This window comes from Aythya ferina (genome assembly GCF_964211825.1).
Source record: "Aythya ferina genome assembly, chromosome: 18".
In the NCBI taxonomy this organism is placed as follows: domain Eukaryota; kingdom Metazoa; phylum Chordata; class Aves; order Anseriformes; family Anatidae; genus Aythya; species Aythya ferina.
In genome coordinates this window covers 2,269,834-2,294,579 of record NC_140317.1, presented here as the reverse complement: position 1 = coordinate 2,294,579, position 24,746 = coordinate 2,269,834, and the positions used below count along the sequence as shown (strand labels likewise).

Genomic DNA, 24,746 nt, shown 5'->3' with positions numbered 1-24,746 from the left:
ATGTAGAGCTTAGGGATATGGTTTAGTGGAGGGCTGTTAGCGTTAGGTTGGAGGTTGGACTCGATGACCTTGAGGTCTCTTCCAACCTAGAAAATTCTGTGATTCTGTGATTCTGTGATTGACTTATGATTAAGTCAATATAGTCATTAAAACTTTAAATAAATAAATAATGGTCTGCAAGTGCTCTAGAGTTGGGTAACCTTCGTAAAAAAATCAAAAACACAGATGTGTGCATAGCTGTTCTTAACATGAAATGTTTTGCTCTTTCTGTCTTCAGGGCCTTTGCAAAGAAACAGCAGCAACTGAGTGCACTGAAAATCCTGCAGAGGAATTGTGCTGCATATTTAAAGCTTAGGCACTGGCAGTGGTGGAGAGTCTTCACAAAGGTTTGTTATATTCTGTTATTTTCTTTGACTTTTGTAAATAGGTCAATCCGATTTCTCACTTGTTCATTTCAAAATTTTGCAGGTGAAGCCCCTTCTTCAGGTGACTCGTCAAGAAGAAGAACTTCAAGCCAAAGATGAAGAACTAATGAAAGTGAAAGAAAAACAGACAAAAGTAGAAGCAGAACTTGAGGAAATGGAAAGGAAACATCAACAGGTTTGTGCTGCAAATCAACTTTTTAATATGTGAAATGTGTTGCACTATATCCTGTGTTGAGGGAGGTGTGTAGGAGAGGCCTCTGATCAAAATACTGTTTTTGTCAGATGAGTTAACTGCCTTCACGCTTGGCTAAAAACAGGAAAATAAAAGTTGAGCATTCCTTCAGGAACGTGGAGATACTGTAGTAAAGGAAAAAGAAAAAAAAGGCAAAATAATAGTTCTGTTAGCGTTCCCTGGCTTTGAAAGAACCTCAGTAGCAGCAGCATTTTACTCTTCAGTTATGCTTTCAGGGTGGGATATTTCCATGCTGTGTCAGGGGGACATGGGGAAAAAATGTTGAACGGGCAAAACATAAATGAATTTATAGTAAGACTGGTACCAATTTGAAGAACAGCTGAAAATGTGTCAATACAGACAGATTTGTATTTGTCACTGTGGTAGTTGAGACATGATAGAACTGTGATGGATATCTAGAATGGAAAAATTTTAATTCCTATTCTTGAGATTACACTGCGAGAGGTAATGTTTCAGTTCTGTTCCAGTGACTGCAAGAGCCAGCCTCCCTCCAGCTACCTATGACACTGCTCTGCTACTGTGCAAGGATGAGGGATGGTTCCAGCAAACAGGCACTTCCCTCATCTTTTTGTTGCTTGTAGAACAGTGCAAGTAGGGCAGCTGCCCTGGTGGGGTCTGTTCCTTAAACTGGGCGAGGCAGTTGAGTGATTGTTGCTGTAGCTGTGTTCCTGGAGTTGGGGTCTTCCGGTCTGCTGATAAAGCCCTGTGATAAGTTTCCACTTTTGGATGTGAACCAGGTAGTCTAGAATTGGAACAGAACTTAGTATTTAGAGAACTTTTTGTAGTTGTCCTATGTGTGTAGTTTCACAAGAGACTTCAAAACATCAAGCTTTCACTGCTTTACAACTTTGTACTACTTGTCTAATATTTGCAGCTTCTAGAAGAGAAAAACATTCTTGCAGAGCAGCTGCAGGCTGAGACGGAGCTCTTTGCAGAAGCTGAGGAGATGAGGGCTCGCTTGGCTGCCAAAAAACAAGAGCTGGAAGAAATTCTCCATGACTTGGAGTCCAGGGTAGAGGAGGAGGAAGAAAGAAATCAAATATTGCAGAATGAGAAAAAGAAAATGCAGGGCCATATTCAGGTATGTTTCTTGGTGTCTTGAAATGGAAAAGCATGCAAACAAAACAGTAAAAGGTAGGAAAGCTTACCACCTCCCCAGCAAGGAGGAAGTCAGTTCCTTAGCACCACATATGGAATAAAAAACAATAAATCAAATTAATTTATCTTATTGTGTTCAGTGTGTTTAGATTTCTGTGGGTTCCAAAGGTGTGAGGTTGAGGAAAGAAGAAGAAAAGCCAAAATGCACTGTTCTATCTTTTGTGTATTCAGATAGAGGACTAAGGCAGCAAGCACTTCTGAGTGGGCAGGAATCTGGAATACCTGCATGGGTCTTACCTGCTTTCTTCAAGAGACTGATGGGATAATATCGGTTGTGGATGCCCCAGCCCTGGAGGTGTTCAAGACCAGGTTGGATGAGGCCCTGGGCATCCAAGGGTGGCATCCCTGCCCATGGCAGAGGGGGTGGAACTAGGTGATCTTTAAGGTCCCTTCTAACCCAAGCTGTTCTATGATTCTATAAGAAAACGTTTTTTGATTTAAATCCAGTGATTATCATGAAGAATATTCCTCCTTTGAATTTTCATGAAACAAATTAATCTCCTTTGAGGTGTTTTCTGTGAAGACTTCAGGTGCTTCCTTTTGAACACCTGAAGACCTTAAAATCCTTATGGGTTCAGGGGATCCATAACTTTACTATTTTTCAAAATGCTAATAGTACTTGAAGGGGAGATAAATCCCACAGCTTGTGATGACTTTTAATAAGTATTGATGAATGAAGAGAAACACAATAAATTGATACTTTTCTGCTAGTATTTAAGTATCTGTGCCAGTCTCTCTGAAATTGTTCAGCTGTAATGTTGAGCTCTAGACTACAGGAATTCAGTCTTCTGATTTCAGTGTGAGTCTCTTCCCAGACGACTGCACTGTTATACCTGAGGCCCTATTCAAATGCAGTGTGTTAGGAAGTATTTGACATAAAACCCAATCTAACTTGTTTGTCATTAGGTAGTGCTGGGTCTAATTTCCCTCTGTGGTGGATTTTTATTTTTATGTGCAAAATCAGGAAGGTGAAAGACTGTAGCGGAGTGAGTATGTATTTCCAAGACAGCATGCTTCAGCCAAATCTAAAATACAGAGTACAAAAAAAAAATTTCATGTGTGTCACATGGCCCTTAATTTCATTACCAGTTTTTTAGATTCATTTACAATATCAATAAAATAAAAGTATTTTTTTAGTTTTATTTAGGGCAACTGGCTCTTCAAAATAAGTTTTCCACCCAGCAAAAGAATAAAATGTTGACACGTAGATAACCTGGAAAATACACACATGCACTTGCCTTTCTTCCCAGGACCTAGAGGAACAGCTTGATGAGGAGGAGGGAGCTAGACAGAAGTTGCAGCTTGAAAAAGTGACAGCTGAAGCTAAAATCAAGAAGATGGAAGAAGAGATCCTACTGTTGGAGGACCAAAATTCCAAATTTTTGAAGGTGAGACCAGTATGCATGGGTGGAGATTCTGCTCATAAGTGTTAGTAGTGCAAGTGATGGTTCTCAAAACGTTTGAAGCTGCTGCTATCTTACCGTTAGAGTTCCTACGTTGAAGACTTGTGGGGTTTGAACAGGCTGAAGCTAAGAGACTTGGAGTTTTTCAGAAATGACCTTTAAAAGGGTGGCATTTGCCATGTGTTCTTAATGGTTTCATGAGTCTTCTAATCTAAGAGCTTTAAATGTTTTGTCGTAGCTACAATTGTTCTTTGCTAGCCATACAGGTGCTACCATTATTTTCTCTGATCTATACAGATGCTCTTGGATGACAAGTGAAAGTGACCTGGTTTTCCAAAAGTGTGCAGTAAATGCCGTACAAAAACATGCCTGAAATTCCAAATCTCTCATTCCTGGGAAAACAAATGTTCGTGTTTCTATACTGTTCAAATTGATCCCTAAGATTGATGGGTCAGTCACATGAAATAAAATGTATTAATACAATGTATATGAGACCTCTATATGGATTTCATACATTCAGTTATTCGTGCTGTTTAGAGACTCCTTGAGTCATCTTTTGGAAGTTATTCTCTACATACACCCCTGCCCTTTCTTGTAACTAGGAAAAGAAGCTGATGGAGGATCGAATTGCTGAATGTACTTCTCAGCTGGCTGAAGAAGAAGAAAAGGCCAAAAACTTGGCCAAACTCAAGAACAAACAAGAGATGATGATCACCGATCTAGAAGGTTTGTTCTTACTACATTTGCCTATTAACAACTGGGAGGTCACACCAGAGAGGATGGATCACCTGTCACAGTGTATGCAGTGTCTGTCCCAGTCTGCTAAACATACCCTTACATGTGGATACCTTAATAGCTGTTATTTGTTATCTATCTTGTCAGATACTGTGCTTTTTCAAGGCTTGTTGCATCTGGCTGCTCCATCTTACTCTTCTTTAACTTGTTTTTCAGTTTTGAGATTGTTTTAGTTAGATGCATTCTGAAATTCATGATGTTAAAGTCAAACATCTGCCTTGTGGAATTGCTACAGTTTTCTAAATAACATACTAGGCAAATATATTTCTGAAATAGTGTTACTAGCCAAAACATACTAGAAGCCTAAGCAAATCTGAATTGTTTTGTTAATGTTTTGTGTATCAAAAATAGTTTAATTTCTCTGTCTGTTTGTTCTGGATTATTTAGCTATGTTGTCACAGGCTAAACCTGCCCTATATGTAACCCTTCTTGATTAAAAAAAAAAAAAAGTTGAACATAGCTATTACACAATGTGAAGAAACTGCCAAGTCAAAGCTGTAAAATATAAGGCAAAATTGCTCTTTGTGTCCTAATTTGGAAATAGTTTTTAACTAACTTTATTATGGCATGGCTTACTACATCTTTTAAAACGGTTGTGCTTATGGGAAGCATAGCAAAGCTTAATTTTCTGTTATAAGTAAGTATTGAACTAATAGGGATAGTAGAGGATTGATGTGCCTTTTCTTTAAAAATCATTCGGAGACCATAAGGTGAGCATAAGTAAAGCTTGTTAACTGGAAAAAAATGCTTGAGTAGTTGTTTGCTCAAATCAAGATTAATGTTTTTGAAGATATTTGACAGATGGGTTTGGTTATGGTGCCATTCCAAGACATATTTTGGATGACCAAAAAAATGGAAATTAAAGCTTAACTATAAGGCATGCAATTCATTGGCTAGTGAAACACTGTAGGATAATATTTACTGTTGGAGATGGTTCAAGAAGCCCTTAAGCTTTCTCTGCTAGGGTCTTGGCACTGTTAGGCACTGAAATTTGGACCAAAAAATAATTCAGTTTACTGTGAACTTTCTCAGTTACAAAACTGGGTCTTGTGACAATGTTCTATCTAAAGCTCCTGAGAACTGTAATGTGAAAACAGAAGGGAAAGTGCAATTTTTTTGGTCAAGAATTGTTTAGAGAGACTATTAATCTTTTTTTCTGGAAAATCCTAAATTGCCTTGGGTGGCACTAAGAGGTGGTTCTTGAGCATGGCTCTCTTTCTGTATAGAATATGAGGTCTTAATCCAGGATGTAAAAGAAATGTGTACACAGAAGACCCACAAAATATTGACTAAGTCTAATAATTTATGATAATATATGTAGAATTGTGTTAATACTATGCTAAGAACTAGTGATTTGGCAAAACCTTCCTGTTGCTTCAGTTTATTAACATACCTAGCCATTAGCAAACTGCTAAACAATGCAGTTAGGAACTATCTTGTTCAGACAACAGGCAGATAAACTAAATGCATTGTATTGCTATGGCACTAATCAGTGGATGTCTTTCACAAAGAAATGCCTCAGGGCAAGAGTATATCAGTTAGAAAAGCAAATTACTTAAAGGGTCACAAACCTTGCTAAATACCAATGTGATGTGACTTAATGGCACAGATGTTTCCAAAAACTGTGATTGTCCAAGTTTTCTTAAATCTGTATTATTTTCCAGTAGACCTTTTGGAGTCTTGCCTAGCCCTTCAAAAACTATGCAAACTGTAATTTTTTCCAAGCCTTAGCCAATCTTCATTTTTGAATCTGTATGTCCATTATCATCTGTCCTAACAGCTCAAGCTGTCCTTCTCTTAGATTCTATTCCTTATTTTCTGTCAAGATTAAGTTGTTTCTGTTCCCCTCAAACTTTCCTTCTCTGGAGTTGTCAACTTTTTTCTTAATTTTCTATGTCGTGAAGCTCTGCTTCGTTATTTCAGTTTTCCCTGTCGGCCTTCCAGTTACAGACTGAAGAAAGAATTGACACAGTATAAACTAAACTTCCACCCTTCCTGCCACCCCATTCCCCTGCCCACGAACGGTCTGAGGGTAATTGGAGAAAAAAACAACACTGATAAATCTATGTCACTTTCCTAGAGCGCTTAAAAAAGGAGGAGAAGACCCGTCAAGAATTGGAAAAAGCTAAAAGAAAACTTGATGGTGAAACAACAGACCTACAGGACCAAATAGCTGAGCTGCAAGCCCAGATTGAAGAACTGAAGATCCAGCTGGCCAAGAAAGAAGAAGAGCTGCAGGCTGCTCTTGCTAGGTAAGGGCACCAGAGGGCTTATGACTACAGAAATGTGGTGGAAAGCTACTCTACCAGACTGCTTTTCAGTTGTATAGAACAGGGAATATTAACACAAGCCAGTTCGTATTTGTGCTAGGGCATCTGTAGCCATCCATGTGCTGTGAGTGGACGTGGCAAAAAATGAATTTAGTGTTTTATCTGTGTCCTTGCTCTACAAAGCTGAAAAAAAAAAAAAAAGTATACTTGTGAAACTAGCATTGGGTTATGCAATAACTAGCATAAGCTTTTTAGTCTCCAGAGTTCAGGCTTAAGAGAGAAAAACATGAGATTGTCAGTGAGTTGTCTTAATGGTCAGAGTATTTCCAGTGATTGGGATAAATTACCAAGACTTGTGCAGTAGCCTTTCTCTCACATAAAAAATAGAAAGGGTGTTTCTATTATATTGAATAATGATCTGTTATTTTGTAGAAAGAAAATTCTATAAACAGGGTACATTTTTGGAACAGTATTTAGTGGCATCTACAAAACTGGAATACTTGGATGTTAACTTGAAAGGTTGATGATTCTTACAGTGCATATTGAGGCACTGTGCTTGTCAAGACTTTAAGAAAACTGCTATTGTGCTGTTATTCTACCTAAAAAGTTTTACAAAGTCTTTTTTTTTTTTTCTAAACTGTCATTTGTGTATATAATTAAAACCAGACTGTTATGAGAATAGATTTGAGGTTAAAAAATATTAACTGCTGTGCCCCCTTTTTAACAGAGGTGATGAAGAAGCAGTTCAGAAAAACAATGCACTGAAAGTGATAAGGGAGTTGCAGGCTCAAATTGCGGAACTCCAGGAGGATCTTGAATCTGAGAAGGCATCACGAAACAAGGCAGAAAAGCAGAAAAGAGATCTAAGTGAAGAGTTGGAGGCTTTAAAAACTGAACTGGAAGATACCTTGGATACCACTGCAGCACAGCAAGAGCTGAGGTAGGGTCATACACCTGTCTAAGGCACTAATAAAACTAATCTTTAATTTACCAAAGACTAAAATGTTGATTTTATTTTTATTTTTTATAATACTTGATGCTTGCTCTAGGACAAAGCGTGAGCAGGAGGTGGCTGAGCTGAAGAAAGCAATTGAAGAGGAAACCAAGAACCATGAAGCACAGATCCAGGAAATCAGGCAGAGACATGCTACTGCCTTGGAAGAGCTCTCTGAACAGCTCGAACAGGCCAAAAGAGTAAGCAGAAAATGAATTACAGAAATGTATTGTTCTGCCTCAGGATTTTACATAAGTAATGTAACTGTTCTAGTCCCTTCCACTGACATCTGCAGAGCTAAGTTGTCTTTCTCTTTCCATATGTTACTGTTGTAATTGAATCAAATACATCACACATGTAACTATTAGACACTCTTGGCATCTGTCTGAAAAGTCTTCATTAGACTTGGAAACAGTGCACCTAGAGATAAAAGTCACGTGGGAATTATCCAGCTGGCCACATGCTTATTTGATGAAAAGCAGTTCTCAGCGTGAGAGAATAGCAGAATGCTTCCGAATATGGTAATTATAGCATCAGGACTGACATATAACCAAGTAAAGTGCAGGTAGTGTAATCCAGATACTCTTAACTTAGCACATGTCCTGTGAACTCCAGTAGTAGATGTCTGTGGAGTGTCTTGCCTATTTGGGCAGCTGTAATGTCTTCCCTGGTAACCAGAGCAGGTAGGAGGAGGCACCACCTTGTTACTGCACTCAGGCTACACTAGTAAGAATAATGCTGCCTGAGTGTCTTGTTCCAATACTGACAAAAAATAAATAAATCTTTAGGCAATTATAGTAATGGCTGTTCACAAATTTATTCGTGGACAATTCGTATATTGTAGTAATATTTTTATGTAGGGACTTCCTTTAAATACTGAGAAATGTAGCAGTTAATGCTGAGGAACATTAACTTTTTCACCTGAAAATTTTTTCACCTGAAGATCTCATGCATATACTCTCTTCTTGTTCATTAAATGTCGTCAATAACAGTATGAAAAGATGGAAGAATACCCCACAATTTTAAACAAAGGTCCTCTGAGATGGTGTCAGTTTTGGTGATATAGTAGGAACGGGACTTAAAGTAATTGGCATAAGAGATATTTCAAAAGATTTTTGACAAATGTCAGAGCAGTGGTAAAAAGTGCTTTGTTATGCACTTCCAGGCTGCTATGCCTACTAAAATCAGGGCAGCTTTAGTTAATATCTTTCCCTTTATTTCTGTGAGATGAGCCATGCTGATCTGTTAATGGGCACATTCCTTCCTACTTACAGTGTTACTCCGTCATTTTACAGCACTGATGTCCCAGTTCTTGTCATGGAAGTGTCTTCTGGTGCTTGCTGATACCTGTGGTGTCTGCAGGTGGATTAACGTGCTTTAACTTGTCTTTGGCTAACATACACGGAATCTCACATGGCGACACTTTAAACACTCTGCTTGCAACGTGCCAAGCTCTTGTTTTATCTTCAAACTTGTAAACCAGATTTGCTGGACTGAATATATTTTTTAGCAGAAGACGTTATTGATGTGTAACAGTGTTGAATTTCTTTCTTTTTGTCTTTCCTAGTTCAAAGCAAATCTTGAAAAAAACAAGCAAGGCCTAGAGTCTGACAACAAGGAGTTGGCCTGTGAAGTGAAGGTATTGCAGCAGGTCAAGGCAGAGTCTGAGCATAAGAGGAAGAAGCTTGATGCTCAGGTACAAGAACTAACTGCTAAGGTCACTGAAGGTGAAAGACTGAGGGTGGAGCTGGCGGAGAAAGCTAACAAGCTGCAGGTAAGGCTTTATGAAAGTCCTAAACTGCTGAAAAATGGGCAAGAAAGTAAAAGCCTCAAATGTATACAGAAATTACTAGGAAAAATATCTTTCAAAGATGCAGTTATGTTTACAGGAGCTGGGCTTGTAGCTGCCATGGGAGGTGACCTCAGTCATGCACTTGTGTGTACTCGAGTGGTGGTGTGCATCAGAAGCAGACAGCCCAAAAACTCAGTCTTAATGTCATGGCTGTCCCACTGTGAGAATTATGGTGATTTTTAAGTATATGGCTTCCCATCCTGGAGACCAAATCCTACAGGAGGTTCTGTATAGTCCCACTGCTGATACCTAGCCTTCAGGTTTTTGGCTGGGATATAGGGTTGAGAAGATTAAGCTGAGCTCTTCCATAGTTGTGAGCAAAATGTGCTGATGATGGCCATGGATTTTGTTCTGTGCTTCAAAGTTGAGAACTTGACAGATACAGATTGTAAGGCCCATCCTTTTGGGGAAAAGGAGGAAACGAGCAAAAAGGAGCCAGGACTGACTTTTGAACTATGGCAATGAGTGCTTTAACTCAACCTAAAGCACTTCAGAAAGGGGATGGCCTAGTTCTTCTCAGAGGAAGATTTCACACAGTCTCTCACAATATCCCATAAGTAGCATAGCCTAAAATAACAAGACTTGGCACCTGGCAGTAACCTTTGCGCTGATGCTTTAAACCCAGCTGCCACCATGATAATCCCTGAATCCATGATCCCGTAAGGTATATGGCCCTATAATTAAAGATAGCATTTAACTCTGAATGCAGGTATTGGCATGCAGATAATAGAACAACGTGCTCTGCTAAATGGCGTGCCTGCCATGTTATACTACTGAAGTTCAGGTTTGACTTCCAACTTTGTTTCTAGTCAATCTTCTATATTTTTAGCTGGTGGTATCTATCCCTCTGCTGGGATCTAATGTTGTCTTGCCATGCTTGGGATTTGTTGAGTTTTGTTTTCTGAAGCTCCAGCTCCCAATGGGATGTAGGATTTGCTGTGAGTCAGCTGCGTGGTGTTACCTTTATACTGCTTGCTTTACAGAATGAATTGGATAATGTCTCAAGTCTCCTGGAGGAAGCAGAGAAGAAAGGCATCAAGTTTGCCAAGGATGCAGCTAGTTTGGAATCGCAGCTTCAGGATACACAGGTGTGTGTGCAGTGCAGCTTGAAATTTGTTCTTAGGCTTTGTTCCTCATTGAAATGCTAACTGCATGGCAGCAAATACACTTCCATGGTTCTGAAAATCCCCTGGGTAGAATCTGTATGTCCCATTGAAGTCTAGTGAAATGTGATGTATAATGACTTTTCAGTTATGTATGGAGCCAATTTTGCACAATCTAAGATTCTGTACTTGATAGACTGTAGCTTTTCAGTTTCTCTTTTATTTTTGTCTGTGGAAGATAAGTATTAAGTCAGGAAAAACCTTTTGAAGCAGAAGGTTGTAATGTAAGTAAATAAGGTCCTTGGGGTATATGAAAGGTATGAGAGACAATACTGTTGTTTACTTGCAGCTTAAGTTCTTAAAACTACCACTTTTTTATTTTATTTTAAATATTTCACCTTTATTCATGTAGTCATTGCTCAAATACACTTTTGTTATGTATAAAAATGCTGATAGTGATTCCTAGAATAGCGCTAATCGTAATTATTAGCATAGGGATCTGTGAGGAACAGGATTAGGGGTTGGGGGGAGGTTGTTATAGCTTTCATTAATTTCTGTTATGACAGAAGTTCACATTGCCAAATTACAATTATCTTTAAACTGACCTCTATGTTTATGCAATGCAGAAAACTTGGAAGCATACTACCATTGCAGTATTTACTGCTGTATTTTCTTCCTAGGTGTGATTTTTAAACAGGTACTCTGATTTGTCCTAAAGAAGATAAGTAAACTTTGAAAGTGACTTCTGTGTTCATTCATTTTTATTTTTTTTTTAAGTATCATCTGTGAACTTCTAGAACGCAGTGGTATGGATTCCCTAATCAAAAATGTCTTAAGTTTGTTTGCCCAGAACAAATGAGTACTTTCTTGGAAAGCCAAACTGCAGGTGCTTTTCATAAGCATGTCTCTGTACAAAAATATCGCAAGAAAATAATTAAACATGAAACTCTTATGGAGTAATAGAAGGCGTTATTCTAAAGCCAGGATCAACCAAACTGAGTTTTGAATGTGCTTGTTCATGTAACAGGAGCTTCTCCAGGAAGAAACCCGCCAGAAACTCAACCTGAGCAGTAGGATTAGGCAGCTGGAAGAGGAGAAGAACAACCTGCAAGAGCAGCAGGAAGAGGAGGAGGAGGCCAGAAAGAACTTGGAAAAACAAATGTTAGCCTTGCAGTCGCAGGTAAGTGGTTGTAAATGGCACGACTTCTGCAAGGCCTGTACGTTCCAGGTGAGATGGAACTGGTGCCCCAAACCTCTTGGAGAAATGTCATCTTAAGTTGCTAAGCCACTATCCAATTTGCTAAGCTGCAATCCATCATATCTGAAAAGCTGTGGTGGTCAGGTGAAGCCCCAGAGAAAGCCAACCATATCATGGGCTGCATGAAAAAGCAACATGGCCAGCAGGTTGAGGGAGGGGATTGTCTCCATCTACTCCATCATTTGGACCCCACCTGTAGAGCTGCATTCAGCTCTGGGGCTCCAGTGTAAGAAGCACGTGGACATAGAACAGGTCCAGAGGAGGGTCACGAGGATGATCAGAGAGGGCTGGAGCACATCTCCTATGAAGAGTGAAGCTGTGCAAGAGTTGGGGTCGTTCAGCCTGGAGAAGAGAAGGCTCTGGGGAGACCTCACAGCGGTCTTCCAGTGCCTAAAGAGGGCTGCAGGAAAGCTGGGGAGAGATTTTGTCAGGGAATGGAGTGATAGGACAGGGGGTGATGGCTTTAGATTAGATACAAGGAAGAGACTATTTACTCAGAGGGCAGTGAGTCCCTGGCCCAGGCTGCCCCGAGGCGCTGTGGGTGCCCCATCTCTGACAGTGCCAAGGCCAGGCTGGATGGGACTGGGGGCAGCCAGTTGTTGGTGTAGTGGAAGGTGTCCCTGCCCATGGCAGGGCAGTTGGAACTAAATGATCTTTAAAGATCTCTTTCAACTCAAGCTACTCTATGATTCTGTTACCTAAACTTCATGTTGTTTAGTATGCTGCTAGTTCACAATTCTTGTGCTGCTTCTGGTTTTGTACTTTGGACCTGATGCTCTTGTTTGATGCTTTTGTTTCCTTCTCATGATGTACTAAGTATCTTTTTCTTTTGATAAACTTCAGTTAGCTGATGCTAAGAAAAAGGTAGATGATGACTTGGGAACCATAGAAGGCTTGGAGGAAAATAAGAAGAAATTACTGAAGGATATGGAATCCTTAAGCCAGCGCCTCGAAGAGAAGGCAATGGCTTATGACAAACTCGAAAAGACAAAGAACCGCCTGCAGCAAGAGCTGGATGACTTGATGGTGGATCTAGATCATCAGCGCCAGATTGTCTCTAATTTGGAGAAAAAGCAGAAGAAGTTTGATCAGGTAATCTTGTTTCCTGTCATCTTGCTACTTTGTATGAATTTTTTAAACGGCATCTTGTTTATATTTACAGTACTCATTTATGTAGTAACTATAGAAGGATCCAGCTAGAAGAGTTCTGTTACTGGTAAATTTGATGTGCGCAGTTTGGCCCTTGCTATGAGAAGGCACTTATGATTTCAGTGAGCTAAATTTCATGTTAGAGTCTTGTTAGATTAAGAAATAAGCTCTTTATATATATATATATATATATAAAAAAAAAAAAACAAACCTATATTAGGAACAAAATCTTGACTTAAAAAGCATTATTGTAATTCCTTGTGATAGACTAAGAAAGGATGTGAAGACCAAAAGATCAGAATAATGTAAAACTTACATAGTCTTGAATAGTAGCTTCCTTTCCTCATCTCATCCCAGAACAGCTTTAGTTGTTTCCTTACTAGCACTTTGATAAAGTCCTAAGAGGCCAGCAAGCTTCTGAAGGCCAGTTAAGCTTTGAGCATTAACCATTTGATTGACTAAAACACAAGGCGGAAAGGACCTGATTATAATATTTGAGATAAATTAATTTATTTCTTACGTTCAGATGCTGGCAGAAGAGAAGAATATTTCTGCCAGGTATGCAGAAGAAAGAGATCGTGCTGAAGCAGAGGCAAGGGAGAAGGAAACCAAAGCACTGTCTCTGGCTCGAGCCTTGGAAGAAGCCCTTGAAGCTAAGGAAGAATTTGAGAGACAGAACAAACAGTTGCGTGCAGATATGGAGGACTTAATGAGCTCTAAAGATGATGTGGGCAAAAATGTAAGTATTTTTCCACACCTTATTTTTGTTATATACTGCATGGGGAATAACACAGTAAAACTCTCTAATGAGAGAAGTATGTTTGACACTAAATTAGAATTTCCATTTTTTGAAGCTGATATATAACTCAAGGTACTGGAGAGGTGAGTACTTAAAATATGGGGTTGGGGTAGTCATTCAGGCTTAATTACCATTATCTCTTGAAAAGATGTGAAGGATGTGCAGAGTAGAAAGTTCTGGCCAAATGACTTGTGGCACTGGAGATAGATTTAAGAGCTTATTTCACTACTACTTTTTCTTTGTCACGTAGACTGTCACACTAACTGCACAGCTCATCTGTCTAATAAATTGCATAGGTTTTTGCTGGGTTCTCTAATACAGACTTAAAAAAGCTGCTCTGCCTGTTCTGATTTGGTGTCAGACTTAGCATGCAAAGCATAGTGTACTGTGTTCATGTAATGCTTTATTTTGCTGTACTAAGTGCTTTTGTTGAGATACCTGAAGGAGAGGGTCTGATAAATGTTTGTGGCTTAGGTCCATGAGCTGGAGAAATCCAAGCGGACTTTAGAGCAACAAGTTGAAGAGATGAGAACTCAGCTTGAAGAACTGGAAGATGAACTGCAGGCCACAGAGGATGCTAAGCTTCGTTTGGAAGTGAACATGCAAGCTATGAAAGCCCAGTTTGAGAGAGATCTGCAAGCCAGAGATGAGCAGAATGAAGAGAAAAAGAGGATGCTGGTTAAACAAGTATGTCTATTTTACTGCACTTCCTAGAGGGAAGGGTGTGAGGTTCTTTTGCAAAAGCTCTGGCTTTGGTGATAACTTTCTACTAGAAAAATAAAACTATTTGCTTAAAGATCCCATCCCATAGAAGTCCCTAGCATTGATCTTCACAAATAATAAAATTGTCTTGTTGAGGACTGGCCACTGTCAACTGTTAGCCTCGGAGTCTTCTACTGAGGGACCTTGCAAGGCAAATGGTTTCTGGTGTCCTAACCAAAAGCACTCAATGTGCAAGCAGAGTCTTTGCTATTGCTGCAATACAGGTGTATTCCAAGGTCACTGGTATGTCATTTGGACTTTCAAGCCCATCCTGTTTGGTATAGAGTAACAAATCTGTGGATCCTGACCTAGACTGAAGGACTGTAAGTGAACTGCTTCCTAAATAACAACACTGGAAAAGATTTCAGATTTTCCAGGCTTAAAACCTCTAGAAACATGAGGCAGATCCAAAGACTCAAGAAATGCCTTTAAAATTTCATATTTTAAGAGATGTTTCTAATTAAATTCTTCTAAAGCTTTGTAAAGTAAAACAACAGTATTTCAATATTTATCACAAGAAAACAAGAACTTAGTTACTGAAAAATTAGGAATTATCAATGTAAAGATCTTGTAGAAACAAACACAAGCGTTGGAAGGCTTTTAAAGTTTTACAGTGCAAAATTGACACTTACTGGCATAGGATGAGAACAGAAACCTTGACCTAACATGAGGAGGGAAGCTTAATTCAGGGATTAAAAATACATTATTTCATGTTGGTAACCTGTGTAATAATGGCATTTTGTGTAAGTCTTATTTTTGCATACGTTTGGCTTAGTTCTTGTTGACTAGCTGCTCAGCTACTTTGCTTTTCTGTTTTGTTTTGGGGAAAAAAAATAGTGTACAGAATGCTAGTAGCACTGCTGTTTCTAAGAGAATTACTTCATTTTTTTCCTGGAGGAAAATGAGGTGATTCTACTTATTTTCCTTTTAGTCGCTCAATCAGAATTAGTGACATCTGCCCCAGAGTGAAACCTAAATGTGAATAGAAGCACTGGGCAAAGAGGTGATCACTAAATAGCTAAACGGATGAAATAGGAATGCTTCAGACACTGAGTTATTGTCACAGTTTTCTCTTCTGTCAGTTCAGAGATCTATGCTTCCAATTTGTGGATTTGTTTTTGCCATCTGCAGTGCCTTCTCCTGTAGATTACCTTCTGCATTCTCTTGGTCACTCAATCAAGTAATGCTCATTCTGCTCTACAAAAGCCTTTTGGATTTTCAGACCGTTTGCTAAGATTTCATGTTTATTCCATTCCTGGGATGGAGCCTAAGTGTCTTGATTTCACAGGTGCGAGAGTTGGAGGCAGAACTGGAAGATGAGCGCAAGCAGAGGGCTCTTGCTGTGGCAGCCAAAAAGAAAATGGAGATGGATCTGAAAGACCTGGAAGGTCAGATAGAAGCTGCAAATAAGGCTCGAGATGAAGCAATCAAACAGCTACGTAAGCTCCAGGTAAGTACAGCTAATCAACTGAGCTGCTTTGTCCCCTGGTGGCAATCTGTCAAGGGTGATGCCTTCAAACTGCAAATGTATCTAATGGAAAGCAAGAGGAGTATCTGGCTCAACTGTGCTGGCATGTGTCAGAGAGTATCTGGCCTGAATTCATCACCGGTTCAAAATTCCTCTCATCCTTTTGTTGGTAAGGAGTTAAGGTTGTCCCCGATGTATTGTTATTCAATAGTCAACTTTTTGTTTCAACACTTTGCATAAAGATTCACTGAGTATTGCTTTACAGACTGCATTTCTTACATTGTGTGTCTTTGAATTTACTGATTTGGGCTCAGCTCTTCCTGACTGCTGCTTCCTAAAATGAACATGTTAAGGCATTTTCAGCCAAAATGCTTTAAGAGAATAAGGAGTAACTTTCAGTTGCTTTAAAAAAGTCTGCAAGAAGCCCATTCTTTTCTGTTTGGCAAGAGAATGCAGCCCATGTGTTGAGGATTTGTTTTCCATTCCCAGGAAAATGTTGAGCATTCGGTAGAGTTCCATTTTACCAAAGACGTTCAGTGCCATGACCCAAAGCTTGTAAGGCATATGGCAAATTAAATTGCCTTTCTGCCCTGTCCTCTCTATTTCTTGTCAATCCAAGCAAGTGAAGACAGTTCCTGAACTGAGTTCAGGCTCTGGATGAGGAACTGAGTCCAGGCTCTGGATGAGGAGAGGCTAGGTTAAAGCAAGAGGTAGTGGTCCATGAACGATATTGTACTCCTCTACTCCAAAAGAACAGGTCAGATAGAGAGCTGAGCTGTGTACACTTTCATAAAAATCAAATCACTTAAAATAAGTGATTTTTTGCTCAGTGGTATTCCAGAGATGCAAGTACAATTTAAATGCAGTTTCCCTCCAACTTTTATACTCTTTTAGCATCTTAAGTCAAACTTGTGAAAATTGATGCACACTGAGATCTTAACAGTGTGTATTAATTGGAAGCTAAGCATGTGCTACTAGGTTATATGTACAAAATGGTGAATTGCTACTTCTGGACTGAGAGTAAAGTCTTAGCTTGCATACTTGCAATAAGCTTTTTCAATCAATTAAAGTATATAGATTTTTTTTTCCAAGTCATTCCAAGCTTCACCTTGGAATTCCAACTTCCACAAGTTTCATGCATGATTTCAGTTGAGCAGCTCTTTATTTGAGGTCTTTTCTCTACAAGAAATATACCAAATAATTGAGGTAAAGCCCTGTAATGAGATTTCTGACAAAGAATGAGTGATGCAGAGATAAGAAAATTAAGTTTTACTGTAAAAGTAACTGAAAAACGCATTTAAGTGGAATGAAGTTACTTTGAGGGGGGAGGCCTTTCCTCTTTAGGAGATAAGAAGCTACAGAGCTACGAATCTCATGGTTGTCTTAATGCAACATGGCTGTGGTTTTCTTCCAACTACAGGCTCAAATGAAAGACTACCAGCGGGAGCTGGAAGAAGCCCGTGCATCCAGAGATGAGATCTTTGCACAGTCCAAAGAGAGTGAGAAGAAGCTCAAAGGTCTTGAAGCAGAAATACTCCAGCTCCAAGAGGTGAGATTGAAATCCATGATTTTTTTTTTCTTGATAAGAGTACGAGGAAGATTAGGAGGGGGAAACAGAAGTAAAAATCTATACTGGTAAGCTGAAGAGAAATAAGAGACAGCAGACCTTTCTCTTCCAATCCCCTCACCCTGCTTCCTGCACCAGATCTTCAGTGAGCTTATGGCTAAAAAGGAATTGTTCCAGTAGCCTCCAGTTCATTTCTCTGGTCCACATGAAAGCTTTTCTACTGCTTAAATAGACTTGATACCTCACAAAACATGCAAGGTGGTTCAAAAGTCTATAAAGGGTGTGGTGTACAGTGTCAGTACTGAAACTGATGACTGAAAATACTAAAACCTGAGAATCTCTCCTCAGTGGCCATTTAATTCTGCAGAGGCTTGTCACTGTCATCTTGGTTCTTCATCCCTCCCTTACAGGCATGTGTTCCCTCACTGTTGGCAATCTGTGTAAGAGCTCTAAGACTTGCTCTGCATCGCTTATCCATCATTATCTCCTTGTTCTGCCACAAGGTCAAACATTAGCAAAATTTCCTTATATGACTTTGCTTTGAACTTCAGTTTGTAGCTAATACAGGACATACACAAAAAAAGAGGCAATCACAGATTTCACTACTTTAAGCCTTTACAGGTGGCCTACAACTTAAGGGAACTGCTTCATGCGTTATTCTCTTTTGTGGACTTCAAATTTGTCAGTCTTGCACTTGCAATGCATTTAGTTATGCTTCTTAGCAAGTGCCGGGGTGTTTCTTCCACACGATATAGTTGATAATACAAGATTCAGTGCTGTTTTCACTATTGTGCTCTAATTTTCTGTATTTTTCTTACTTTCATGCTATGTACTCTGGAGGTGTAAGACCCTAAATAACTAAATTCAGTGCTCATTTTGCATTAAATATGTTTATATTAGAGCACGTGACAATGTTTTTTTTCTTACTGTTTAGGCCTTGAGCATCGCTAACTACTTTCTGCAAGGAACACACTTGTAATACAGTATGAATAATACTGAAGTGGTTTTAGAAAGGATGAGTGAAGCATTATCTTAAATACTGTCGGTGTTCACCATTTGGGGATGGAAAAAGTAAATCCACTGCAGTCATATGGCAGTTAAGGGGGAAGAAACTTCATGATGATGTGGCTGGTTGTTACCAGCTAGCTTCAACAGCTGCTGCTCCTGCCTATCTATTAGAAGACTTCAGGGATATTGCATATCACAGCATCTCCCAGAAGTTGTTGTGAGGCTAAATTGATTAAGTGTTGCAGGATTTCTGAGATGTATAACAGGTCCTTCCTGAAACCTTTGCAGGAGTTTGCTGCGTCTGAAAGAGCCCGTCGTCATGCTGAGCAAGAAAGGGATGAGTTGGCTGATGAGATTGCAAACAGTGCTTCAGGAAAGTGAGTCATCAAATGTATTAATTGCACATCTGAAGAACTGTGGGCACCAGCAGCTGTGGCTCTCAATAGCCTGCTTGCAAATTCTGTATTAATCTGTCCTTATGAAAAACTCCCTTGTTACGAAGGGAATTGCCAAATTGCTTCTTGTGACACTTGCGATGCCTAGATTATCAGAAGTAAACTGGCTAGTTGCTTTGTATCGAATCTGAATGTGTCTTGACCCAAATACTTCCTTTCTAGGTCAGCGCTGCTGGATGAGAAGCGCCGGCTGGAAGCTCGTATTGCACAGTTGGAGGAAGAGCTTGAGGAAGAGCAGAGCAACATGGAGCTTCTCAATGAGCGCTTCCGAAAGACCACCCTGCAGGTGTGAATCTGTGGTGTTGTGCTTCAATGTGTGGTTAAGTGTGGGCTCTGACTAGCACCAAATGATCTATTTTCCTTTTCCTCTGGAAGGTTGACACACTTAATTCTGAGCTAGCTGGAGAGCGGAGTGCTGCCCAGAAGAGTGAAAATGCACGGCAGCAGCTGGAAAGGCAGAACAAAGAGCTGAAAGCCAAGCTTCAGGAACTGGAGGGATCTGTGAAGTCGAAGTTCAAGGCAACAATTTCTACTCTAGAAGCCAAGATTGTTCAGCTAGAAGAACAGCTTGAACAGGAAGCAAAGTAAGGAAAAAAAAATCTGTTTGCATTGTTTCCTCTGTCAGTAGAATCTCTGAAACCTCTGTGCCTTAAGTTATTGTACGGCTGAGATGCAAGCTTAAAATGCAAGCATTAGGTTTCATTATTTAGAAACCTACTGTCCAAGGGACAAACTTCAATGAGATGGTTGAAAAGTGACTGGGGTTCATGCTTTCAGAATCTGTGCTCTTTAACTTAAATTCCTGAATTAATTTGTGAAGTTAAACAGGTGCTTGTTCTGACAGGTAGTCTCAGGATCCACGGGGTGCTGAAGAAGTTTCTTGAGATAAAACATCCCCTTGGGATACTGGTCTCTTTGGCTTGACAGCTTAGATAAGTTGAGATATTCTGAAAATAAGGACCACAAAGATGCTGAAGGGACTGGAGGGGCATCTTTCCTGTGGGGAAAGACTGAGAGCTGGGGCTGCTCAGCCTGGAGAAGGAGGCTCAGGGTGCTCTGATCAATGTGTGCAAATACCTTGGGGGGGATGCAGAGAAGAGGGAACCAGGCTCTTGACAGTGGTGCCCAGGGACAGGATGAGAGGCATCGGGCACAAACTGAAATGCAGGAGGTTCCATCTGAACATCAGGAGGCACTTCTGACTGGGGGTGACCAAGCCCTGGCAAAGGCTGTCCAGAGGTGGTGCAGTCTCCTCCCTGGAGATCTTCAAAAGCTGCCAGGATGTGGTGCTGGGCAAGCAGCTCTGGGGTGGCCCTGCTGGAGCAGAGGATTGCACCAGGCGACCTCCAGAGGTCCCTCCTAGCCTCAGCCATTCTGTGAGATGCCACCAGTGCTCTGCAGGTCTGCTTTCCACTGAGAGTGCTCCCATGTCTGTTCTTTCCATCTCAGTCCTTGGAGGACTGTTTTTTGCTAGCTCATCCTAGAAAGACTGAAAGGAGACTTATATCACCATCTCCATTCCTTCTGGCTCTGGCAGAGGACCATGTTATTGGTCAGCAATAATCCTAAAGCTGCTCTGTTGAAACATTGTGAAGAAGCACTTTGCAGTCCCTCCTTCTAGCCTGCAAACCATACTTGTACTGCTTCCGTGCTAGTACTTTGCTTTTAAAGCTGCCTCCCAGCTAAGCCCCAGGATATTAAAACTGAAGTCAGTGCTGTTAACGGTGATGGGCTTGTTAAGAGGGCTTAAGCGTTAGTTGCACAACGTCCACTGTTCTGGAAAGTACAGATCTCCTGCTTCCAGCCTCCATGTACTGAAACAAATTGTGGCTTTTGATTATTCTAGGGAAAGAGCAGCTGCTAACAAATTGGTGCGCCGCACAGAGAAGAAATTGAAAGAAGTCTTCATGCAGGTGGAAGATGAACGTCGACATGCAGATCAGTACAAGGAGCAGGTAGGTGGAGTGGCTTAGCTTTGGATGTTTGTTTCTCAGAAAAGACAGAAAACTTTGAGCAGAGGAGCGCTGTTAAGAAGTGCTTTAATGAAATCACCTGAGGGAATTCTAGCCTTGATGACTAAACTGCTAGAGTAGTTCCTTGTTGGCTCCCAGCAGTCAAAATCTCCCTGTGTTAGCTCTGTTGTGACGATCTGTTAGGCATCCTGGTCTCCTGGACCCAGGAGCTCTATGGTGTTTCCAGGAATCCAGACTGGAGTCTGTAGTGAGGTGTCATATCCAGCAGGGGTGGCTGGGGAGACAAGGCTGGTAGCTCACCTCTTCGACCTCTCAAGTTGCAGGGTTGCAGCTGCTGAATTCAATCCCGATGACCTGGTTTTGTATTTTAGATGGAAAAGGCAAATGCCAGAATGAAGCAGCTCAAGCGCCAGCTGGAGGAGGCTGAGGAGGAAGCCACACGTGCAAATGCTTCACGACGTAAGCTTCAGCGTGAGCTGGACGATGCCACTGAGGCCAACGAGGGCCTGAGTCGGGAAGTCAGCACCCTGAAAAACAGGCTAAGGTGAGTGGTGCCAGCACCAGCAGGCAGGGGTTTGTCTGGGCCCCTGTGTGCCCATAATGTGTCTCCTGACCATCCAGCTGTGGGACTGCAGAAGCAGACCCAGGGGATGGGGCCAAATGGAATCTGCTGGAAATGGCTGCCTGAGCCTGACGATACCAAGGAAGTGGCCAGGCCACAAGAATGTTCCTGACAGCTCCTGAGCCTGAGCTCTTTGAAGCTGAAACAGGCAGATTCCCCTGGGGCTGGTGGTTCAATCCAGCAGTGGGTCAATATGCCAGAGACGAGACAGGCCTGTCAGGCTTTGCCAGTGGCAAGCACCCATACCCTTTTTGCTGGCCCACCCTGTGGTTCAGCACCTTCTTTGAGAGCAGGTCTTTGAGATCAACATTTGTAGCGAGTGCAGAGGGGGTCAAAGGAGGTGGTGCTAGCACAGGACAAAAACCATCCTGAGATGCAGAGAGCAGCTGAGGAGACAGGAGGGTGCAGTGCAGCACTTCACAAGCAAGCAGTTGTGTTTGTTTTTTTTGTTTTTTTTTTTTTAAAGAGCCCGCCCTGTCTAGTACTTGGTCAGTGCGTGGTGCTCACACAGACGACATTTTTAGTTACTTGGGACTTCCTAAATTAAAGTGGTATAAACTAAGAAATCCTGGAGTAGCAGCGTGTGTTTGACTGCAGCATGATGACCACTCTCAGAGAGGGGTGGTTTCAAAACACCTCTCCTGGAACTTGTGGTGTGATGTTCCCTTGCAGTGCAGCAGGGAGCTCTTTTGGGGCAGCCACCAGCACCGTGGTGCTGGCTGTGAATGGGAGGTGATGTCTGCAGCCGCATTCTGCTTGTTGTTTGCAGGAGGGGGGGCCCCATCACCTTTTCCTCGAGCCGATCCGGGAGGCGCCAGCTGCACATCGAAGGGGCCTCCTTAGAGCTCTCAGATGACGACGCGGAGAGCAAAGGCAGTGACGTGAACGAAGCGCAGCCAGCCCCCGCTGAGTAGAGCCCCTCACACCATTTGCATGCAGAGACCTTTTACACAGTAGTCGGCAGAACGAGGAGGACTTTCCTGACCACCAAACTGCCTTGTGGCCCTAAATCTGCCTTACAAAATGTCGGCATGCTACAAGGTTACTTATCATAGGTCAACTATGTCTTAAGGCTCTCCAGCCTCACCATACTGTACCCTGCTTCAGATATAGGTACAACTGCTTTTTTATATATAGTAAACAAAATGGGATCGTCTCTGTTCAGTGCATCTATTTTCCAGATACTCATTGTAAAGCCATTTTATAAAGCATCATGTGAAGGATGAAACTTTTTTTTATCAATACAGAAACTTCATTCCCAGAGGGTAGGTGGTTGGGACAGGCCCATTGTCATGACTATGCATGCTTTGTTGTACGGACAACATCCTTCCATTTCTTCTGTGCTCAGACGGCCTTGGCTGTGTTGAGTCTGTTGGATCATTGAAGACCAAACTGCACCTGCATCTTTCTTTTCTCCTAATTGTTGTGATCAGCACACAATCAGTGAGTGAACTGTGAAAAGGCGTTGGGAAGTGTTAGAGGGAAATGTAGGGATGAATGAGTAGTGTCCATTTTTTAACCTGCAATATCATTTTGAAGTGTTCTCAGCACCTGCTTCATCAGTTAGTGTTCATGCAGTACAGGCAAACTGAAATAGCGTCACCGTTCCTCTCTGTACAGTACTTCTGCGTTCGTAGTGTCCTGCTATTACCATGCCCAACAGATCTGTATATATATTAAGGCTAGTATAATGTGAACACCAGTGGAAAATAAGCATACAACACAGGCAAAATAATTTATTAACTTATGGCTGAGTAGTTGTCAGGACATGGAGCCGAGGGGCTGCACCGTGAGACCGTGGCCAGCCTGTGCCGAGGGCAGCGGCGCCGCCTGTGCGGGGCTCCCGCGGAGTCTGTGGTTTACAGGGGCTCGGAGATGGATGTTGCCTGCCTACGAGTTAACATGCCAGTGGATGTGAATCCTTTTTTTTTTGTTGTTGTTGTTGTTTTTTTTTTTTTAATTTTGAACAGTATTACAGCGAGTAGTTAGCATTCTTTTTGTTTAAATAGCTGAAAAACTGACATTACAGAAAGTGCCTTAGACACTACAGTACTAAGACAATGTTACATATAATTTGCCTATATAACAATGATTTAATGTATTAATTTTGACTGTGCTTCATATCATGTACCTCTCTAGTCCAAGTGGTATTATTGATATTAGTGACAATGAATCAGTGTTAACTAGGAAACTTCCTCTGCCACATGCTCAAAAGACATGGATTTCCTTTTTTTGGTTAAAAGCTTTAACATCTGTCGCAAAGGTTTTGTTGTGTGTGTTTGGATATTTTTAATCAAACTGGCTGTTGACCACCAGGCATCTGACTGCAAATATCTTGTTTTCTTGTATACCCATATTTCTAGACAATGATTTTTGTAAGACAATAAATTTATTCATTATAGATGTGGCCGCCTGCTCTGTTTACTTACAGGAAGAGCTATCTCCTGAGGCTGGCATAGACCTTAATAAATAAGAATATGACTGGAAGCTGCCTTTTCCCTTCTTAGTGTTTTGTGGTTTTTTGTTTGTTTGTTTGCTTTGTTTTTTTTTTTTTTTCCCTCAAATACAGTGTAAGTTACCAGTCAGGCCTGAGCCTTTGCCCTTGAACCTTAAATGGCAGTGCAGAGCTGGAGCAGAGGAGTTCTGACCCCACCTGCTCATTTTCTACACCATGGCACAGGCACAACGCCTTCCTCTGAGCCCCATTGTGATTTTGAACAACGTCTGCTCTCTTTACTATTTCCTTGACAGATGAAGTTTCTGTTTGTGGAAGCGGTGTGGTGCCTTTTACCCTCCCTCAGCCCTGGTCTGGTGGCCGGAGGCAGCAGGCTCCAGGCAGGGCTGATCTCTGCAACCTGGTTCGGGCTGGGGGGAGGCTGTGGGCTGGGTCTGCTGGAGGTGCAGAAACCAGGGCAGGGGCTGGGCCTGTTCCATGAAGGGGAGTTGGGGGCATTTGGGAATGTGGGCCCACATCTGGGGCCCAACCCCTCTCTGGTGGTTCCAGGCATGAGGGGCTCTGGCCTCAGGACCCCTCCTGTGCCTCCACCAGGGCTGTACCTGCTGCTGCTCGTCCTGCTGGCAGGGAAGGGCTTTGCCACCCTCCGCAGTCTTCTCAGCACTGCAGGGTTGTGCCTTTGTCCCTTCCATCGTCCACATGTCACAGCTGCCTCCCTGCAGTGTGCAGAGCACTCAGGATCCACGTGCGAGTAGTTTTTGGGGCTTTCTAAGGGATGGCTGGGGGGGTGACTGCCTGCGACAAAGGTGTCTGGGTCTGTCCCTGCGCCTCAAGGGGGCGGGTGCCTCTCCCTACCTCCACTCATGGGGCACAGGGCAGGGACTGGGGCTGCTGGTACCAGCCGGGAGCAAGAGCAGTGCCCCTGGGGCATGTGTGGGGCTGGCCTGGGCAGCAGCAGGAGGGCCTGGGGGCTCTCA

The 24,746-nt window shown here is 41.7% G+C and overlaps 1 protein-coding gene across 2 annotated transcripts in view; it reads left to right on the top strand.

Annotated features, from left to right (window-relative positions):
• The window catches only part of MYH10 (myosin heavy chain 10), a 104,027-nt gene extending 80,226 nt beyond the window's left edge, over positions 1 to 23,801 (top strand). For both annotated transcript variants that reach the window (XM_084491805.1, XM_084491804.1), the window contains 22 exons: positions 278 to 386; positions 469 to 600; positions 1,553 to 1,759; positions 3,087 to 3,224; positions 3,842 to 3,965; positions 6,115 to 6,286; positions 7,032 to 7,244; positions 7,354 to 7,498; positions 8,866 to 9,072; positions 10,134 to 10,238; positions 11,281 to 11,433; positions 12,355 to 12,603; positions 13,187 to 13,399; positions 13,934 to 14,146; positions 15,510 to 15,671; positions 17,110 to 17,238; positions 18,553 to 18,641; positions 18,882 to 19,005; positions 19,095 to 19,303; positions 20,566 to 20,674; positions 21,064 to 21,236; positions 22,084 to 23,801. In XM_084491805.1, coding sequence (XP_084347931.1) covers positions 278 to 386; positions 469 to 600; positions 1,553 to 1,759; positions 3,087 to 3,224; positions 3,842 to 3,965; positions 6,115 to 6,286; positions 7,032 to 7,244; positions 7,354 to 7,498; positions 8,866 to 9,072; positions 10,134 to 10,238; positions 11,281 to 11,433; positions 12,355 to 12,603; positions 13,187 to 13,399; positions 13,934 to 14,146; positions 15,510 to 15,671; positions 17,110 to 17,238; positions 18,553 to 18,641; positions 18,882 to 19,005; positions 19,095 to 19,303; positions 20,566 to 20,674; positions 21,064 to 21,236; positions 22,084 to 22,228 — 3,520 coding nt within the window. In that variant the 3' untranslated portion in view covers positions 22,229 to 23,801. The remainder of the gene's footprint in view (positions 1 to 277; positions 387 to 468; positions 601 to 1,552; positions 1,760 to 3,086; positions 3,225 to 3,841; positions 3,966 to 6,114; positions 6,287 to 7,031; positions 7,245 to 7,353; positions 7,499 to 8,865; positions 9,073 to 10,133; positions 10,239 to 11,280; positions 11,434 to 12,354; positions 12,604 to 13,186; positions 13,400 to 13,933; positions 14,147 to 15,509; positions 15,672 to 17,109; positions 17,239 to 18,552; positions 18,642 to 18,881; positions 19,006 to 19,094; positions 19,304 to 20,565; positions 20,675 to 21,063; positions 21,237 to 22,083) is intronic.
• Positions 23,802 to 24,746: the final 945 nt, after the last annotated feature.